The sequence below is a fragment of the Hemiscyllium ocellatum genome, assembly GCF_020745735.1.
Source record: "Hemiscyllium ocellatum isolate sHemOce1 chromosome 27 unlocalized genomic scaffold, sHemOce1.pat.X.cur. SUPER_27_unloc_19, whole genome shotgun sequence".
NCBI classification, from domain to species: Eukaryota; Metazoa; Chordata; class Chondrichthyes; order Orectolobiformes; family Hemiscylliidae; genus Hemiscyllium; species Hemiscyllium ocellatum.
The window spans coordinates 355,188-373,964 of NW_026867486.1; the positions used below are offsets into that span (position 1 = coordinate 355,188).

At 46.7% G+C, this 18,777-nt stretch overlaps 1 protein-coding gene across 2 annotated transcripts; it reads right to left on the minus strand.

Moving 5' to 3' along the window:
* Positions 1-1,933: 1,933 nt before the first annotated feature.
* On the minus strand, positions 1,934-14,648 carry LOC132807610 (zinc finger protein 774-like). 2 transcript variants are annotated; one of them, XM_060821664.1, is made up of 4 exons: positions 14,597-14,648; positions 8,623-8,780; positions 5,712-6,571; positions 1,934-3,010 (listed from the first exon to the last, which is right to left on the minus strand). In XM_060821664.1, the coding sequence occupies exons 3-4, from the start codon at positions 6,244-6,246 to the stop codon at positions 2,976-2,978; spliced, it is 570 nt and encodes a 189-aa protein (XP_060677647.1). In that variant the 5' UTR covers positions 6,247-6,571; positions 8,623-8,780; positions 14,597-14,648; the 3' UTR covers positions 1,934-2,975. The 2 variants fall into 2 exon arrangements, with proteins under 2 accessions (XP_060677647.1, XP_060677646.1); XM_060821663.1 differs by lacking the exon at positions 1,934-3,010 and having other exon boundaries at positions 5,312-6,571.
* Between the last annotated feature and the right edge of the window lie 4,129 nt (positions 14,649-18,777).

Consider the following 18,777-nt stretch of genomic DNA (forward strand, 5'->3'; position numbering starts at 1 on the left):
AGAAATGATGCCATTCAGCCCATTGAGTCTGCTCCACCATTCAATCACGGCTGATAAGTTTCTCAACCCCATTCTCCCCGTAACCTTTGATCCTCTTGATACTCAAGAACCTAGTTATTCCCATCTTAAATGTATTCAGTGATCTGGCCTCCACAGCCTTCTGGGACAGTGAATTCCATAGATACACCACTCTCTGCCTGAAGAAGTTCTCCTTATCTCCGTTCTAAAAGGTCTTCCCTCTACTTGAAGGCTGAGCCCTCGGGTCCTAGTTTCTCCTACCAATGGAAACATTTTCCCAACATCCACTCTGTCTAAGCTGTTCAGTATTCTGTAGGTTTCAATTAGTTCCCTTGTCATCTTCTAAACTCCATTGAGTATAGACCCAGAGTCCTCTGATGTTCTTCATATGTTAAGCTTTTCAATCCTGGGACTTTTCTCATCAACCTCCTCTGAACATGTTCCAGGGCCTGTACATCCTTCCTGAGATATAGGGCCCAAAACTGCGTACAATACTCCAATTGTGGCCTGACCGGAACCTTATAGACCCTCAGAAGTACATCCCTGTTTTTATATTCAAGTCCTGTCCAAATAAATGCCATTGTTGCATTTGCTTTCCTCACTACTGACTCAACCTGTAAGTTTACTTTGACAGAATCCTGAGCTAGAAGTCCCAAGTCTCTTTACTCTTCAGATTTCTGAATTTTCTCCTCATAATCCTTCTGTTCCAAGGTAGCAGCAGAGAGTTCCAGACACATCGATTTGTATTCAGGGATATCCAAGGATCTCAAGAACTGCCAGTATCTCAGAAAGAATCGGTATTCCGGGAGGAGGCAGAGAGGAGCGTGGTGTGCACCTGTAAACTCCAGAACTTCCCCCAACTTCATGAGTCAACAATAACTTTTTCTGACCAAGAAACGAAAGGGCCGGCGAGAACTGTGACACTACAGGAACTGAAATTAGGCCATTCAGCCCATTGAGTCTGCTCCACCATTCACTCATTCTGGAGTATCAAGGGGTTCAAAGGTTACAGGGAGTTCAAAGGTTACAGGGAGAATGGGGTTAAGAAACATATCAGCCATGATTGAATGGCAGAGCAGATTCAATACGATAAATGGACTAATTTCTGCTAGTTAACCATCCCTGGGAAGAAGGAGGCAACACAATAAGTTGTTTCTTGGGACAGGCAAGATAATGTTTAATAATGGTGTGACAAAAGGACAATTAATTCTGCCTGTGGAAGGAAAGCCTTGACATAGAGGGGTTAATTGCAGAGCAGGCTGTTTCAAACAGACAGCTAACCCTCAAGGATAAGAAGGGAAGCTACAGAGCTGAGGTCTCCAGCAATGGGAGGTGATGTTAGAGTCTTAAAAAATAGTCACACCACAGATTTGAAAATGAGGAAATGCCACCAAAATTCAACTCCAGAACGATGCTGCAGCAGTAGTACTTAGAAGAATAATACTGCATCAAACCCCTAGACACTTCCAGAGATGGGCACTGTCAGTGGAAACCCAGTTAAATTCAGCTATCAACTGGGTGATAGCCAAGTTTGGGGGGTAAAGCTGAATGAACTTGAGGGGTTTTATTTGTGGTTGCTAAGTGCAATAAAGTGCAAATCATTGTTTCAGCAGTTGGTTCTCTGTGCAGTTTGAGTCAGGAGCCAAATTAAGGTGATTCACCCACAACCACACCAAGAGGCTGGGATTAATATTGACTCTATTGCATTCAAGAGAATGTCATCAATACTGTTATAAAGCGAAGGCTGAACCGCCCCCACCCCCCCACTCTCCAAGATCTCAAACCAAAACGTCTAAAGAGTGGCACGTTGCCCTTTAATCTGTAAAGTCAGTGTGATAAGTGGTGTAACCTGCTGTAGTGTTAAAAATAAATCTCCGACACTTTAAAATCAACAATCAGCAATTTATTTACCCAACTCTCACAGTGAACAAATGAACAAAGCTACTAACAAACTGAATAAATCCTTCTTAACTACTAAGTATTCTGGAATAAATCCTTCTTAACTACTAAGTATTCTGGAATAAATCAAGATTCTCTGGTATACTGTTCCAATCAATACATGTCCCACTCAGATAACACAAAATAGAATTTAATCGCTCAGATTACAACCAGGTTGTGTGTCTTCCGGAATATTCTGTGCCATCTTCTGTCGGGGATGCCTCCTCCGATTCCTCTGTCAGGAATGCTCTTCTCTGTTTTTCTAAATGATGCTTTCTCTAATACACAGATGACTGAGAGCACGGATTCTTTATGATAGGATTGGTCCTGTTGTCAAAACTTTAGGATTTAAATTTAATAAGTTTTTGGTAGCCAATGGGGTTGATTTAAATTGATTGGTGAAATTGAAAACCTGTTTCTTGTCCTGCTAACTGCATAACCTTTTGATTCAAATGTTTCAGTTCAGCTGCTTTTTGTTGTGATCATGCTGCTCCTTTAAGAAGATTATGTTGTTGGTTTATTTTCAGAAAAGGTTGTAAATGGCACAGCTTCCCATTCGTCTAGGATTAAGGTTTTCACTAATGGTTAACAGATACTGGCTAAGGCAACAATCAGGGAAAAGGGTTTGACTTTTTTTTTCTAAAATACTTCTACAATGAAAGGGCAGTTGTCCCATTCTTTTCCACTGGTTTTGGTTTTAGCAAGCAGTCTGTCTGAAGCTGCTGCAGGAAGAGATGTTTCCTGATTCAACAGATGTTTCTGGCTGACTCTGAAGCTTCCGGGAAAATAGTACCAGCGTATTCAGCCTCTCCCTGTAGCTAAAACCTTGCAGCCCTGGCAACGTCCTTCCAAACCTTTTCTGAACCATTTCAAGTTTCACAATGCCTTAAAAAGACGTCAACTTTGCTCGACTAATGTGGGAGAATTTTCTGCATGACGCGTTGTGTCTGAAAGAGCCCTCCTGTGTGCTGTGACAGAGCTACAGTGACTTTCAAAAGCCTGACAAATGCTGTTATCAGTCAAAGATTCATTGGGAGAAGCTTCTCAATCACATCTGTAAATGGAGAGAGTGTTTTTAATAATGAGACATGAATAAAGGCTGCATTCGTCTTTTGTTCTGAAAATTTACTCATACATCTCAAAACAGAGCAGTCTACGGGAATAAAAGACACCGCTGCTTATTTCCTGACCAGGACCAACTTTGCACAGAAAACATGGACATTTTAAATGAATGGGGTGCCATTCGTTTGAAGATGACGTGAACTTAAGAGGCATAGCATTGGCTGAGAAATGAGAGATCCTTGACACACACAGAGCCAAAATCATCACTGACATTATTATCAAATTAGAATTTAGGCTGGATAGGCTGGGATGTTTTTCTAGTGGAGCAGAGGAAGTTGAGATGCAATATTTTCAAACCATGAGGGGGACAGTTGGGTTAATGGTAGCTGTCTCTTCCCTAGGGGGAGGATTTCTAGACCAAGGGCGCGTTTTTATGGTGAGAGGAGAAAGATGGAAGAAAAGATGTGGGGCAAAATATTTATAGAGTCTATTCGCCTGGGGAAACAGCTGCCAGTGGAAGTGGTTGAAGCAGGTACATCAACAACATTGAAAAGGTGTTTCAACGAATACATGGATAGGAAAACTTGAGAAGGATATGGGCCAAGTGCAGGGAATGAGGTCAGTGTTGACAAACATTTTGGTCAGCATGGACCGGTTTGGGCTGAAGGGCCAGTCTCTGTGCTATAGTACTCTATGACTGGCGTCTCTTTGTCACTCTGACAGTGTTGAGTTTCCACATGAACCAGGAAAAAGTGAGGACTGCAAATGCTGGAGATCAGAGTTGAGAGTATGGTGCTGGAAAAGCACAGCAGGTCAGGCAGCACCCGAGGAGCAGGAGAATCGATGTTTCAGGCATAAGGACATCCAGGTGAATATCTCACTAAATCATGCTGAATAAAATCTGATCTCATTTGTCAACTCTGATGCAGAGGTGCAGGGGGTGGACAGGTCAGAAGTCACACAACACCAGGTGAGAATCCCAGTAGATTGATTTGAATTCAGGAGCTTTCGGAGCACTGTTCCTTCATCAGGTGAAGTGATGAAGGAGCAGCATTGATGAAGGAGCAATGCTCCTAAAGCTTGGGATTTCAAATAAACCTGTTGGACTGTAACCTGGTGTTGTGTGACTTCTGACTTCTTCAACTGCGCATTCATGTTGAACTTGATGGGATACTTTATCCAACTTGATGTAGTTAAATCATATCGCTTGGAGGGGTTCATTTGAAACCTTTCAGGAGGTGAATTCAACAAGATTGAATTATGCAAAGTTACTCAGTTCTAAACTTACATTAGGACCGGTGGTCATAGAGAGGTACAGCGCAGAAACAGATCCTTCAGTCCAACTCGTCCACGCTGACCAGATATTCTAAATTAATCTAGTCCCATTTGCTAGCACTTGGCCCAAATCCCTCTAACCCTTTCTATTCACGTCTCCAACCAAATGTCTTTTAAATTCTGTAATTCTACCAGCCTCCTCCACTTCCTCTGGCAGCTTATTCCATACACGCACCACACTCTGCATGAAACGTTTTCCTTTTCGGTCCCTTTTAAATCTTTCCCCTCTCACTCTAAACCTATGTCCTCTAGTTCTGACAATATCCTGGTAAATCATTTCTGATGGAGATGTCAACGCTTCGGGTAGAACCCTTCTTCAGTCCTGAGGGATAATCCCTGAAATGCTGACTTCTCCACCTCCTGGTGCTGCCTGCCTTGTTGTGCCCAGCCCCTGCTTGTCTATTTTAGATTCCAGCATCTGCAGTTTTTTATTTTGTCTCTAACAAATGGTGGAGCAGATTCGATGGGTCAAAATATCCTAACTTCTGCTCCAATGGTCTTAGGTTCGTGCGGGTCCTGGGCTCAATGAGCAGCAGTGCCCACTGGAAGCAATGTTCATGGAATCATACAATCACTACAGTGTGGAAACAGGCCCTTCTGCCCAACAAGTTCAGACCGACCCTTTGAAGAGTAACTCATCCAGACACATTCTCCTACCCTATCACTCTGCACTTACCCCTAACTAATGCAGCACATCTACACATTCCTGAACACTGTGGGACTATTTAGCTTGGCCAATTCCCCAAAACATGTGCACGTTTTGAAGAAACTGGAACACGCAAAGGAAACCCACGCAGACAAGGGGGGGAACTTACATGCAAACTCCACACAAACAGTTACCCTGAGGATAGAATCACATCTGGGTCCCTGGCGCTATGAGGCAGCAGTGTGAACCACTGAGCCACCACGCCCCCCTTCCCCCTCCACTTCCCCAGTAGAAAACAAAAAAGACTACCAACTCTTCCATTACCCCCACTGTGAGAAAGGGAAGGAGGTTCAGTCCTGGGGGTGACCCTCAGCAGCGTTACCGGCAGAATCTGATTGTTGGGAGCATTGGTGCCTCCGCTGGTGCTTGTTCAAACTGCAGGACATTGTGAACCTCTGCCCACACGCAGGGCAGGCAAACGGCCTCTCCCCAGTGTGGACCCGCTGGTGCGTCAGTAGACTGGAGGAGACAGCAAAGCCCTTCCCGCACTCGAGGCAGGTGAACGGCCTCTCCCCAGTGTGGACCCACCAGTGTGTCAGCAGGTGGGAGGCCTGAGTAAAGCCCTTCCCGCACTCAGAGCAGCTGAAGGGCCTTTCCCCAGTGTGGACACGCTGGTGCTTCAGCAGGTCGGAAGAGCGTGTGAAGCACTTACCGCAGACAGAGCAGGTGAATGGCCTCTCGCCAGTGTGGACCCGCCGGTGGGCCAGCAGGTCAGAGGAATCGCTGAAGGCCTTCCCACACTTGGGGCAGGGGAAGGGCTTCTCACCGGTGTGGACCCGCCGGTGAATCACGAGGTGGGAGGAGCGAGTGAACACCTTCCCACAATCGGGGCAGCGGAAGGGCCTCTCCCCTGTGTGCAGCCGCTGGTGCCTGATCAGGGCGGAGGAATCGTTGAAGGTCTTCCCACACTTGAGGCAGCTGAAGGGCCTCTCCCCTGTGTGCACCCGCAAGTGCCTCAGCCGGGCGGAGGAATCGCTGAAGCTCTTCCTGCACTCAGGGCAGCTGAAGGGCCTCTCCCCTGTGTGCACCCGCCGGTGCCTCAGCAGGGCAGAGGAATCACTGAAGGCCTTCCCGCACTCAGGACAGGAGAATGGCCTCTCCCTGGTGTGACTGCGCCGATGTGTCTCCAGGGCAGACGGGACACGGAAACCTTTCCCGCAGTCGCCACACTTCCATCGTTTCTCCATGGCTGAAGCTACAGTTGCACACAAACGCGTGTATGTCCCCTCCCAGCCTTGAATTCCTCTTTCCAGGCCAGATAACTGTTTCAGGCTCCTCACTCTGTGTTGCTGCAACAGTAGGGTCTCTCTTCCAGTCCCACTGATGCTGAAAACGGACTGAAACAGGAACCAATTGGATCACAGTCGAAAATTGTTGCAGTCCGGATGGATTGAGTGACTCACAAATGCTGGAGAATCAGAGTCGGAAACTGCGGGTCAGACAGCATCCGAGGAGCAGGAGAGTCAATGGTTCATCTGTTGATTTTGAAACTTCACCTTCAGATCAAATACTCTGAAAAGAGATTACAAAAGTCATCACTGTCAGTCCAGGGTAGAAGTTCAGAACAAGCAATTCTACTTTCTGCAGAACATTCTTTTCATTTGTTATTCCACAAAACTGAAAGCACCATCCCACTCTCTCCCTCTTTTCTCACTCCATTCTAATTCTCCTGAAAGTGCTGATTCAGGATCTGACAGGGACAGAAGAGCCAAACAATCACAACTGACATCTCTCTGAATTTTGGATACCTCCACCTGAAAATTAATATCTTCCACGACATTGGGATACTGTTGAGAGTGAGCTGGTCTGAGTTGTGGAAGCAAAAATATAGTGTGTAAATTCAGGATGAACCTGCAATGCAACTTCTTGACAACCAATCAGACACAAAATGGTTCACTTGCCCCCACGGGGTGGGGGAGTCTTGGAATGAGACACCAAGGCTATGACACCACAGAGAAACTGAACAAACCAGAGTTATCTAGATATACAGAACAGAAACAGGTCCTTTGGTCCAAATTGTCTATGCTGACCAGATATCCTCACCAAATCTGGTCTCATTTGCCAGCATTTGGCCCATATCCCTCTAAACCCTTCCTATTCATAAACCTATCCAGATGCCTTTTAAATGTGTCATTAGTATACCAGCACTTACTACTTCCTCTGACAGCTATTTCCTTACACGCGCCATCTTCTGCATGAATTGCCCCTTAGGTTCACGGCTCAGGGCAGGGATGGGGAGGGTAGGGGTGGGGGTGGGGAAGGAAGCCAAATGTGCTGGAGCCAAAGTGGAAGAAGAGGACACAAAACCTTGAAGCTGCAATGAAGAATACTGCATGTACTGTACTTGTACCTGTTACTTTTATTTGTGGGAATCAAGTGCATTTTGAAAGTAAAAACAAACAAGATATTTATCCCTCCCCTTTCTCAATCTCCCAATGCTGTGCTGGATACAGAGTGAGAGAATTGGGAGCAGGAGGTGGCCATTTGAGCCTGCACCAACACTGAACACATCATAACTGAATATGAATATACCTACAGCCAGGTGGATAGACTGGGATTTCTTTCACTGGAGCAGAGGAGATTGAGAGATGACCTTATAGAGGATTATAATATCATGAGGGGTACAGATGAGGTGAAAGGCAGGTGTCCTTTCCCTAGGGTGGGGCTTTCAAGATTAGGGAGCAAATTTTGAAGGGGAGAGGAGAAAGATTTTAAAAAGACATGAAGAGCTCCATTTTTTTCACACAGAGAGTGGTGTGTGTGTGGAATGGGTGTCCAGAGGAAGTAGTGGATGCATGTACAGTGACAATGTTTAAAAGACATTTGGAAAAGTACATGAATAGGAAAGGTTTGGAGGGATATGGGCCAATCACTGGCAGATGGGACTAGTTGGGTTTGAGAACCTGGTCAGCATAGACTAGTTGGACCGAAGGGTCTGTTTCTCTTCTGTATAACTCTGTAGCTGTTCTGTACTGGTCTTGAAACCATTTTCTTGGAAATCCGAGATGGCGGTGGTTTGAGTGGTCTGCTGTGCTGGGCTCTGTGCCATACCCCCGGCAAGGTGGACTTTTACCCCCCCCCCCCTCATTAACCATCCATAGGAGAAAAAAATTGCTAATATAAACTTACTGAACGTCTGGAGCTGCTATAATTGTGGTTTGACAGCTTTAGGACCAGAATGAAAGCAAATGAAGGAAAGGGACCAAAAGGGGTGCAGCAGGTAGGGCACTCCCCAACTACATCGTGGGTGCCTGGAGCCATTGCTCAAACTTCCAGGGCAATCCCTTTGGATTTAATGGGACAGCAGCAGTTACTCTCGGTGTTTGCCAATCTCTGAGAAAAGATTGAAGCAGCGGTGGAACCACTATCTGCCACGCTGGAAAAGCATGGACAGGAAATTCACGTGTTGGCCCGAAGAGAATAGGCAGTGGAGGAGAGGACCGTGGCATTGGAGACTGTGGCGGAGGTCTCAGGAGGAAGGATCCAAACGCTGGAAGACCAGGTTCGGGCCTTTCAGGAGCAAGTGGACAACCTGGAAAACTAAAGTAGAAGAAAAATCTTACAGCTCGTGGGTCTTCCGGAACGCGAGGAAGGTGAAGACCTTATTGGATTCCTGGGGCTGGAGTTGGAGTCGGGCCTGTTGAGTGTGGAGCGGGCACACTGGATCACAATGTGCAGGTCCGGGTCAGACCCGCAGCCCTGCGTGGTCCGAGTGCGCCTCCTGCATGATAAAGAAAAACAGTTAGTGATTGAAACAGCAAGAAGACTGGGAAGAGATCCACAGGCTCTAATGTACAAATGCTCAGAATAATATATTTTCAGGACTTCTCAGGAGCCTGGATTAAGAAAAGGGCATTTGATGAAGTTAAGAGAAAATTAAGGGATCTGAACATATAATATTCCTTGAGGTCCCTGACCGTATTGCGTTTCACTCACGGAGGGACGGTATATCATTTTGATTCCGCAGAAAAGGACTTTGCGAATTCTCTGAAATAAAGAAATCGAGTCGCGGTGAAGGCGGGAGAGACATCATTCCAGACAATGCTACTTTTTTGCCCCTTTTTTTGTGGTTATCGGCTTTATACGTACTGCCTTGACAGAATTATTTAGTATATCGGTCAGTTAGGTATTGTCTGGAGCCTTTTATTTTAAACTGCTGTCCTTTTGTTTTTGGATTGGGGGTGGCTATACCTGTGTTTAAGATGTATGGAAAAGGGGTGTGGGGAGATGGGCTTCAGAATGTAAATAACATGTTTTTTCAATCTGTGAATTGCCTGGCGTTTGGGGCACAGCCTCAGTGGGAAGGAGCCAGGATGGTGGCAATGGTGGGGGTTGAGGGGGAAGAGATCTCCACCGTGGCAGCACGATGGCACAGCAGTTAGCACTGCTGCCTCACAGCGCCAGACACCCGGGTTCAATTCCCACCTCAGGTGACTGTCTGTGTGGAGTTTGCACATTCTCCCCGTTTCCTCCAGGTGCTCCGGTTTCCTTCCAAAAACGTGCAGGTTAGGTGAATTGGCCATGCTAAATTGCCCGTAGTGTTAGGTGAAGGGTAAATGTAATGGAATGGGCCTGGGTGGGTTGCGCTTCGGCAGGTCGGTGTGGACTTGTTGGTCTGAAGGGCCTGTTTCCACACTGTAAGTAATCTAATCAATAATTGGGGGTTATTTGAGTGTTTGCTCAAGTTATATGTGGTGGTTAGATTTTTATTTATAGTAGTTTTTAATAGGAGCCGTTTTTAGACTTTATCGAGTTAATGTCTTTGTTGCTCACCACACCTCAGATAAGCTTCCTCCTCTTGGGAAACCACAGGCTTCCCTGGATGGCAATGGCTAGTGATTCGTTCAGGTGGTGCACCTGGAATGTAAAAGGGAGCCATTCCCCCATTAAAAAGAAAGAAGGTGCTGTCAAGCCTCGGGAAGGAAAGGGTGGACACATTTAACTGATAAGGAACATCTGAAACTGCAGCAAGGAGGTTATGATCGGGTATTCTTCTCCTCTTTTAGCTCCAAGTCTAGAGGAGTGGCTATACTGGTAAGAAGGAACCTCCCTTTCCAGGAAATTGAGCAAATTAAGGACGAACATGGACTGTCCGTCATTCTTAAAGCTCTAATACATGGTGAAGAGTATGGTGTCCTGAATGTGTATTGTCTCCCTGGTGCACCCTCTTAAATTTCTAATTGATGCAGTTGCTAAATTAATGAGTCTTGGGGTACACCGCATGGTCATTGGAGAGGATTTTAATCGCCTAATAGACCCTGAGGTAGACAGAGTGCCATGGGGCCGGGCAGGTACACCCGCGCAACCTAAGCAGTTGGTGGACATGTGCGAGGAGTTGGGATTAATGGATGTGTGGAGGCATCTCCACCCTAATGGAAGAGACTTTACTTTCTCTTCCAACCCACACAAGTACCACATGGGAACTGACACTTTTTAATGCCATTGGATTGTTTGGACAGAATATTGGCTTGTGAAATTGGCAATATAGCTGTCTCGGACCATGTGCCAGTGTATTTAGACGGTAAAACCAAGAGTGGTGGAATGGATGTACAGCACTGGTGCATGGACCCATTTCTGTTAAAGGAGAGCAAATTTGTTGAGTACATCACAAGAGTTCAGAGCTTTCTGGAATATCAACTCAGATACGGCCAGTAATCCGGAAATACTGTAGGAGGCCACGAAGGCATATTTATGAGGCCTGATTTTTTTTTTAACAACTAGAAGGATGCAGAGGAAGGGGCAACAACAGATGCTGGAGACCCGTCTGCAGATAGCTGAGGAAGGATATGATAATAAGCCTTCACTGGTGAAGCTGCAGCTCTCTGGCTGCTCCCAACTGAATGCACACACTGGGAAAAACAAAGGTCTGCTTTGCTCAACAAAAATTGTTTGAATTTGGAGATAAGCCAGGTAGATATCTGGCCAGAAAGAAAAATGCTTCCCAGTCTATTATATCTTAGAGAGAAGGCTGGCACAGTTACCCGTGAGTTAAAAAAGATTAATGTTAGATTTAGGGAATACTTTGCAGAGTTATATCGGTCAGAGGGAGATGAACACAGTGCAGTGAGAATGCAGGCCTTTTTTGAGATCCTGCACCTCCCTCGTATAAACGCGGAACAGGTTCCCCTATTGAATACGCCTATGATGATAGAGGAGGTGCAGGATGCAATAAAGCATCTCCAAGGTGGCAAAGCATCGCAGTCATATGGATTCCCAAGTGAATTCTATAGGAATTTATAAATGTATTGGTGGATCCACCTCTGGGGATGTACAGCTATTCATATGCACAGGATTATCTTCCGCCCTCTCTTAGGGAGGCTAATATCTCCCTCATTTTAAAGAAGGGGAAACAGCACTAAGAATGTGCTTCATACAGACCCATTTCACTGTTGAATGTAGATTTTAAAATTCTACCCAAAATGCTGGCCCTGAGGTTGGAAAAGGTGTTGTCCTGTATTATGAAAGAAGATCAGATGGGTTTTGTTAAGGGCCATAGCTCCTCCAACAATATCAGGAGGGTACTGAACATGGTGCAGGAATGCCAGCAAAGGTTGATCCTGGGTTCGGTGGCCTCCCTAGATGGAGAAAAGGCGTTTGACCAGATAGAATGGCTGTACCTGTTTGGGGTCCTCAAACGCTTTGGTCTGGGGACAACCTTTGCCAGATGGGTGGTGGTATTGTATAATGATCCTAAGGCAGCAGTCATCACAAACGGCACTAAGTCAGATAACTTTAATAGTGGGAGAGGTAGTTGACAGGGGTGTCCTCTTTCACCGCTGCCATTTACCTTGGCAATTGAGCCGTTAGCTGAGGCTATCAGGAGGGATCCTGAAATAGTGGGGCCAGGGGTGGGAGTGGGGGAAACATAAGATTACCCTATATGCTGATGACGTCCTTTTGTTCTTGGCCAATCTTGATTCTCGATTGATTCAAACAATTAATTTATTTGGAAGTTTTTCAGGCTGCAGGGTCAACTTTACAAAATCAGAAGCCATGCCGAAGGGATTGGGCGGGGCGGGGGGGGGGGGGGTGGGAGAGGTGGGGAGGAATTAGTGGAGGTGTCTGATCTGAAGGATGGAATGCAGTTCCTGTTTAGATGGTCGTCAAAAGGGATTTTGTATTTCAGAATTTTTATTACCTCTGCCTTCCACCAGCTGTATAAAGTTACTATGTACAATAACTGCGGAGGATAAAGCAGGATTTGCAGCAGTGGGACGGATTACCGTTATCATGGTTAGGCCAAATAGCTCTGATTAAAATGAATGTTCTTCCTCGCCTGTTGTACCCCAGGAGAATGCTCCTGTTGTTGCTACCCAGATGAGTATTACTGAGGCTCAATGGTTGGCTAGGTTCTTTTATTTGGTGTCGCAGGCGCCCCCTAATTAAGTTTACCAAATTGCAGCTCTCACAGGGTGAGGAGGAGTGGACCTTTTGGACTTGAAGAGATATCAAATAAGCGCTTTCTTAGCATATGTGGGTGACTGGGCACAGGGGGACTTGGGGTCGATTTTGCTTGACGTTGAAGCATTGCAGTCGGGATGTCCCCGAGTTAATCTATTATTCATTGATAAGATGAAATCCAAGACTGAGCAGTGTAAGAGTACAATCATTTTAAATACAGTGAAAGCCTAGAGGATAATGAGACAAGACAAGGGCATTTGGCTGAAGACCTCGCTGATTATCCCACTGGTGGCAGCCCAAGAATTTAAACCTGGGGCAAAGGACTCCGGCTTTAAGTCATGGGAGAATAAGGAAATCTCCTGTAGGGAAGATTAATTTGAGAGTTAGGTCTTAATGTCATTTAGCCAACTAAGTCAGAAATATGCATTGTCTAATAGGGACCTTTTCCGGTACTTTCAGCTAAGGGATTATATACAGAGGAAGACCTCACTCCTGGCTCAGCATTACAGGTCAAATGTGGAGTAAAGAGTACTCTGGTGTACAGGTGCTCTTTCAGTTAGTACGTTTTATCATTTACAGAAGGGACATACCTTAGGGGATGTGGAGGGACTCTCTAGGATGTGGAATCGGGAGCTAGGATAGGATATTTCATTAGAAGTATGGCAAGATATATGGGAAAATGTAAGGAAAATTTATGTAACAAAGCACAGGGCATGCAATTGAAGATTTTACACAGGGCTTACGTGGCGCCAGAGAGGCTAGCTAGGTTCAAGAGAGGCTCATCACCAGGGTGTCCCAAATGTAACATTAGTATAAGCACTCACACACTGCTATTGGTCATGTTGTAAGATCCAGAGATACTGGAGTGCTATAGTAAGGGAGCTGAAGGACATCCTGGGGGATTGAAGTTAAAGTGAATCTGGTATTTCTTCTTCTGGGGTTGCCAAATTTGCCTTCTCTCGGAGAACACAGGAACAGACTGTGTAACATTCTTACGCACTGTGCAAGGAAGAACATTATAATGAATTGGACATTGGAAAAACCCCCAGGGCTTATGGCCTGGCATATGCTGGTGATGGAGCATCCGCCCCCAAGATGACCTCACAAATATGGTGCACCACAAAACAATAGTTTTACAAGACGTGGCAGCCCTTTCTAAATTATATTGATGCAGACTGATCAGCAGTATTAATTAGGACTATGGTATAGCTGTGGGAATCAGTCTGGGCGCTCATGGGGCCCTGGGAGGGCAAGGCTGGGTGAAAAGAATACGGGTGCAATAACTGGTGCTCCCATGGATTGGAGCCTTAATGGAGGTATGGTGAGTAAAATAGAATAAAAGTAATGTGATAGAATTCAAATTAACTTAAATTATGTTTAATTTTGTTTTTATTCAATTTGATTGTAGTTTAGTTTAAGCTAAGTTGGTTCTAGTAGAATAATAGGTAGCTCATTATTAATAGTATCATAATATGACATTGTTGTACTGCTATTTTTCTGTATTTTGGTATTGTTCTTTTTTGTGAGGTGTTGTGAGAGATTTGAAAAAGTTTCTAATAAAAATATTTTTAAAAACATTCTTGCCTTCCTCATAACTATTTTTGAGATTTAAAAGTCAGATGAACTCAGCTTTGAGTATATTCAATATCTCCCTAACTACAGGAAGGCACACCCACTTTGAACTCAATACCACTTGCCTTGCTGATTGCTTGCTGCACCTATCTGACAACAGGCATTGACTGGAGTAGAAAGCCCGAGTAGAAGGTAGCTGAGGCACGTTTGTACATCCATACATCATTCCTGATGAAGGGCTTTTGCCCAAAACGTTGACTGTTCTGCACATCGCATGCTGTCTGACCAGCTGTGCTTTTACAGCGCCACAATTTGCGACTCTGATTTCCGGTATCTGCAGTCCTCACTTACTCCACATCCCAATATATCACCATTTAAACAATGTACCTCCTTTCTGTTTTTATTTCATAGGAAAGGCTATAACTTCACACTGCGTTACTACATTTACCATGTGTTTGCCAATTAAGACACATACCTGAACCAACTTTGCTGCAAGTCAAGAACTGAACACCAGAGTGAAAAAATAAAATGGAAAAGGGGGTGAGAAGAGTGTGTTGTACTCACAGATGTTGGACAGAGGAAAGAAGTTGCAATCTGAGATGAAGTTCAATCTTCATTCATAGAGCAAGGAGCAACAACACCTTCACAAGCCCCTGATCCAACTTCCGCATTCAGACAATGGGGGGAGGCTCTCAATGGCAGGAGGACCACACTCCTTCCGGTCCTCCAGCGCTTCCCATTGGTCGATCAGAAGAATGTTGCGAGCCGTTTCCGCTGACAGCAAAGAGCATGCGCAGTATTTTGCTGACACCAGCGTACATGCGCAATGCTTCCTGACATCGAGAAGCATGCGCAGTGTGCCCAGTGAGATGCTGCTCCAACTGCCAATCGGAGAGAGAAACAGGCTGGAGCCACACTTCTTTTGTTTTCCTGGGGCTCAACAGTTTATTCCTTTTACATTTTGTCTGGCTGCTCAACTTTTGAATGTCTGTTCCCCAGGGGAGAGGAAATCCAAAACTGGAGGGGCATAGGTTTAGGGTGAGAGGGGAAAGGTTTAAATGGGACCGAACTGGTAACAGTTTCATGGTATATGTATGGAATGAGCTGCCAGAGACAGTGGTCGAGGCTGGAACAACTACAATATTTAAAAGGCATCTGGATAGGAATATGAATAGGAAGGGTTGAAAGAGATATGGGCCAAATGGTGGCAAATGGATCACTAGATTAATTTAGAATATGTGGTTGGCATGCACCGAAAGGTTTGTTTCCCTGCTCTGCAACTCTATAACTCTATTTCTACTTAACCTGAACCAACTTCACAAGACGAGGATTTGGCCATTCCATCCTTACAGCCTGTTCTCAACTGTGGCCTAATTGCACAGATTTCAATGCAAGTTTCAGAAAAACGTCTGCCACTTTTAAAAAAAAAAATGAATTTGCTTTCAAACTTTACTGATGTTTTTGAAAATATCATTTTAGCGATTCTCGATGTTAAAGATTAGCCATTTCTCATACCACCCCCTCCCATCTCCCAGGTAGAGTCATCACCATCCGCTCTTTCTCTATCCTTAGAAGGGCTGATACAGGGATCAAAGAGGGCTCGAGGCACAAAAAAGGATGAGGGTGGAGGTGGGGGTAGAGAAATTGGATGGGAAACAGAGGCTGGGGGAAGAGAGCAAGAGAAATGGACACGGGGACAGAGCATTGGAGTTAGAGAAACCCTTGGGGTGCACAGGGTGGGGGGCAGAGCATTTGTCAGACAGAGAGAGAGAGAATGGGGTTGCAGAGTGTGGGGAGAGAGAACGGACGTGGGTCAGTGGGTGGGGAGAGAATGGAAGGGGGCAGAGGGTGGGGGAGAAAGAGAGCAACAATGAATGTTAGGAGTGGATGGGGGAGAGAGAGGGAATGGATGGAGAGCAGATGGTGGGGGAAGAGAGAGAATGGAGAGGGGCAGAGAGTGGGAGGAGAGAGAGAATGAATGTGGAGAGAGGGACTGGTTGGAAGAAGGCAGAGGGTGGACGAGAGACTGGACTGGACAGGGGGCAGAGACTATGGAGATAGAATGGACGGAGGTGCAGAGGGTGGCATGTGTGTGAGGGGGGGAAGCTAGGGATAGCGAGAGAGAATCGACAGGGGGCGCTGTGGGCATGCTTGGATCTTGATTGAATGGGGAGTTGGTGAATGCGTCCCACCCACTCCCAGCATCCCCTTCTTTGCACATGTGCAGTGCAGATTGTTGTGAATGACGCGAGAGGGAATCTGGAGCGTGAGCGTAGTTACCCTCAGATCCTGGCATCAGCAAACCACTGCCTTTCTGCTTTAAAAACTAAATAAAGATGTGGGCAATATACTGGGAATGGCAAGAAGAGACTAAGAAACTGAACTGAGAGTCAGCGCTTTCTGATGAGGGGAGCTGGGCAAAAACAGGAGGATGGAAGGATGAATTCGAGTTGGAATCCATTGAAAGGTGGAGGAATTGGGAGACAGAGATTTTGGGTAGGAGATAGGGAAGGCAGTTCGGTACAAACTAGAATTCTCCGATCCTATTTCCTGCCCTGCAATGACAGCAATGATCTGTTTTCTCAAGGTATTAGCAGATGAGGATTTGCTGTTCAGGCGTGCACAAGAAATTTACTCAGGGCCTGAATATCAGCAGCGTTTGAATCCAGGAGGGGAAATTATTTCAAACATCAACGTGACTTGAGAAGCCCCGTGATTACACGCAGCCTGCGTGGGAGTGTTCTGATTGTGCCCAGAACTTTAACTCTGTAGCGAAATGTGGACTAGTGCTCTCACTGTAGACGAGCCCTTCTTTGGATCGTTGAAGCTGCTGAGATGCAATGACCCCTGCACCGTGGAAACTCTGTGGAAGCAAATTCAATTCCCCAAATGGGCTGGAGTGTCACCAGCTGAAAATGTGTTGCTGGTTAAAGCACAGCAGGTTAGGCAGCATCCAAGGAATAGGAAATTCGATGTTTCAGGCATAAGCCCTTCATCAGGAATGAGGAGAATGTGCCAAGCAGGCTAAGATAAAAGGTAGGGAGGAGGGACTTGGGGGAGGGGCGATGGAGATGTGATAGGTGGAAGGAGGTCAAGGTGAGGGTGATAGGCCGGAGTGGGGTGGGGGCGGAGAGGTCAGGAAGAAGATTGCAGGTTAGGAGGGCGGTGCTGAGTTGAGGGAACCGACTGAGACAAGGTGGGGGGAGGGGAAATGAGGAAACTGGAGAAATCTGAGTTCATTCCTTGTGGTTGGAGGGTTCCCAGGCGGAAGATGAGGCGCTCCTCCTCCAGCCGTCGTGTTGTTATGTTCTGCCGGTGGAGGAGTCCAAGGACCTGCATGTCCTCGGTGGAGTGGGAGGGAGAGTTAAAGTGTTGAGCCACGGGGTGGTTGGGTTGGTTGGTCCGGGCGTCCCAGAGGTGTTCTCTGAAGCGTTCCGCAAGTAAGCGGCCCGTCTCCCCAGTATAGAGGAGGCCACATCGGGTGCAGCGGATGCAATAGATGATGTGTGTGTGGAGGTATGGGTGAACTTGTGGCGGATATGGAAGGATCCCTTGGGGCCTTGGAGGGAAGTGAGGGAGGAGGTGTGGGCGCAAGTTTTACATTTCCTCAGGGGATCTCCCATCCACCGCCTCCAACCTCATAGTCCCACAACCCTGCACCGCCCGTTTCTACCTCCTGCTCAAAATCCACAAACCTGACTGCCCCGGCTGACCCATTGTCTCAACCTGCTCCTGCCCCACCGAACTCATCTCCGCGTAGCTCAACACGGTTCTGTCCCCTTTAGTCCAAGAACTCCCCACCTACGTTCGGAACACCACCCATGCCCTCCACCTCCTCCAGGATTTTCGCTTTCCCGGTCCCCAACGCCTTATTTTCACGATGGACATCCAGTCCCTGTACACCTCCATCCCCCATCACGAAGGACTCAAAGCCCTCCACTTCTTCCTTTCCCGCCGCACCAACTAGTACCCTTCCACTGACACCCTCCTTCGACTGACTGAACTGGTCCTCACCCTGAATAACTTCTCTTTCCAATCCTCTCACTTCCTCCAAACTAAAGGAGTTGCCATGGGCACCCGCATGGGCCCCAGCTATGCCTGTCTCTTCGTAGGATATGTGGAACAGTCCATCTTCCGCAACTACACTGGCACCACCCCCCACCTTTTCCTCCGCTACATCGATGACTGTATCGGTGCTGCCTCGTGCTCCCAAGAGGAGGTTGAACAGTTCATCAACTTTACTAACTCCTTCCATCCCGACCTCAAATTCACCTGGACTATCTCAGACTCCTCCCTCCCCTTCCTAGACCTTTCCATTTCTATCTCGGGCGACCGACTCAACACAGATATCTACTATAAACCGACTGATTCCCACAGCTACCTGGACGACAGCTCCTCCCACCCTGTCCCCTGTAAAAACTTCATCCCATATTCCCAATTCCTTCGTCACGGCCGCATCTGCTCCCAGAAGGACCAGTTCCAACACCGCACAGCCCAGATGGCCTCCTTCTTCAAGGACCGCAGATTCCCCCCAGACGTGATTGACGATGCCCTCCACCGCATCTCCTCCACTTCCCGCTCCTCCGCCCTCGAGCCCCGCTCCTCCAACCGCCACCAAGACAGAACCCCACTGGTTCTCACCTACCACCCCACCAACCTCCGTATACAACGTATCATCCGCCGTCATTTCCGCCACCTCCAAACGGACACCACCACCAGGGATATATTTCCCTCTCCTCCCCTAT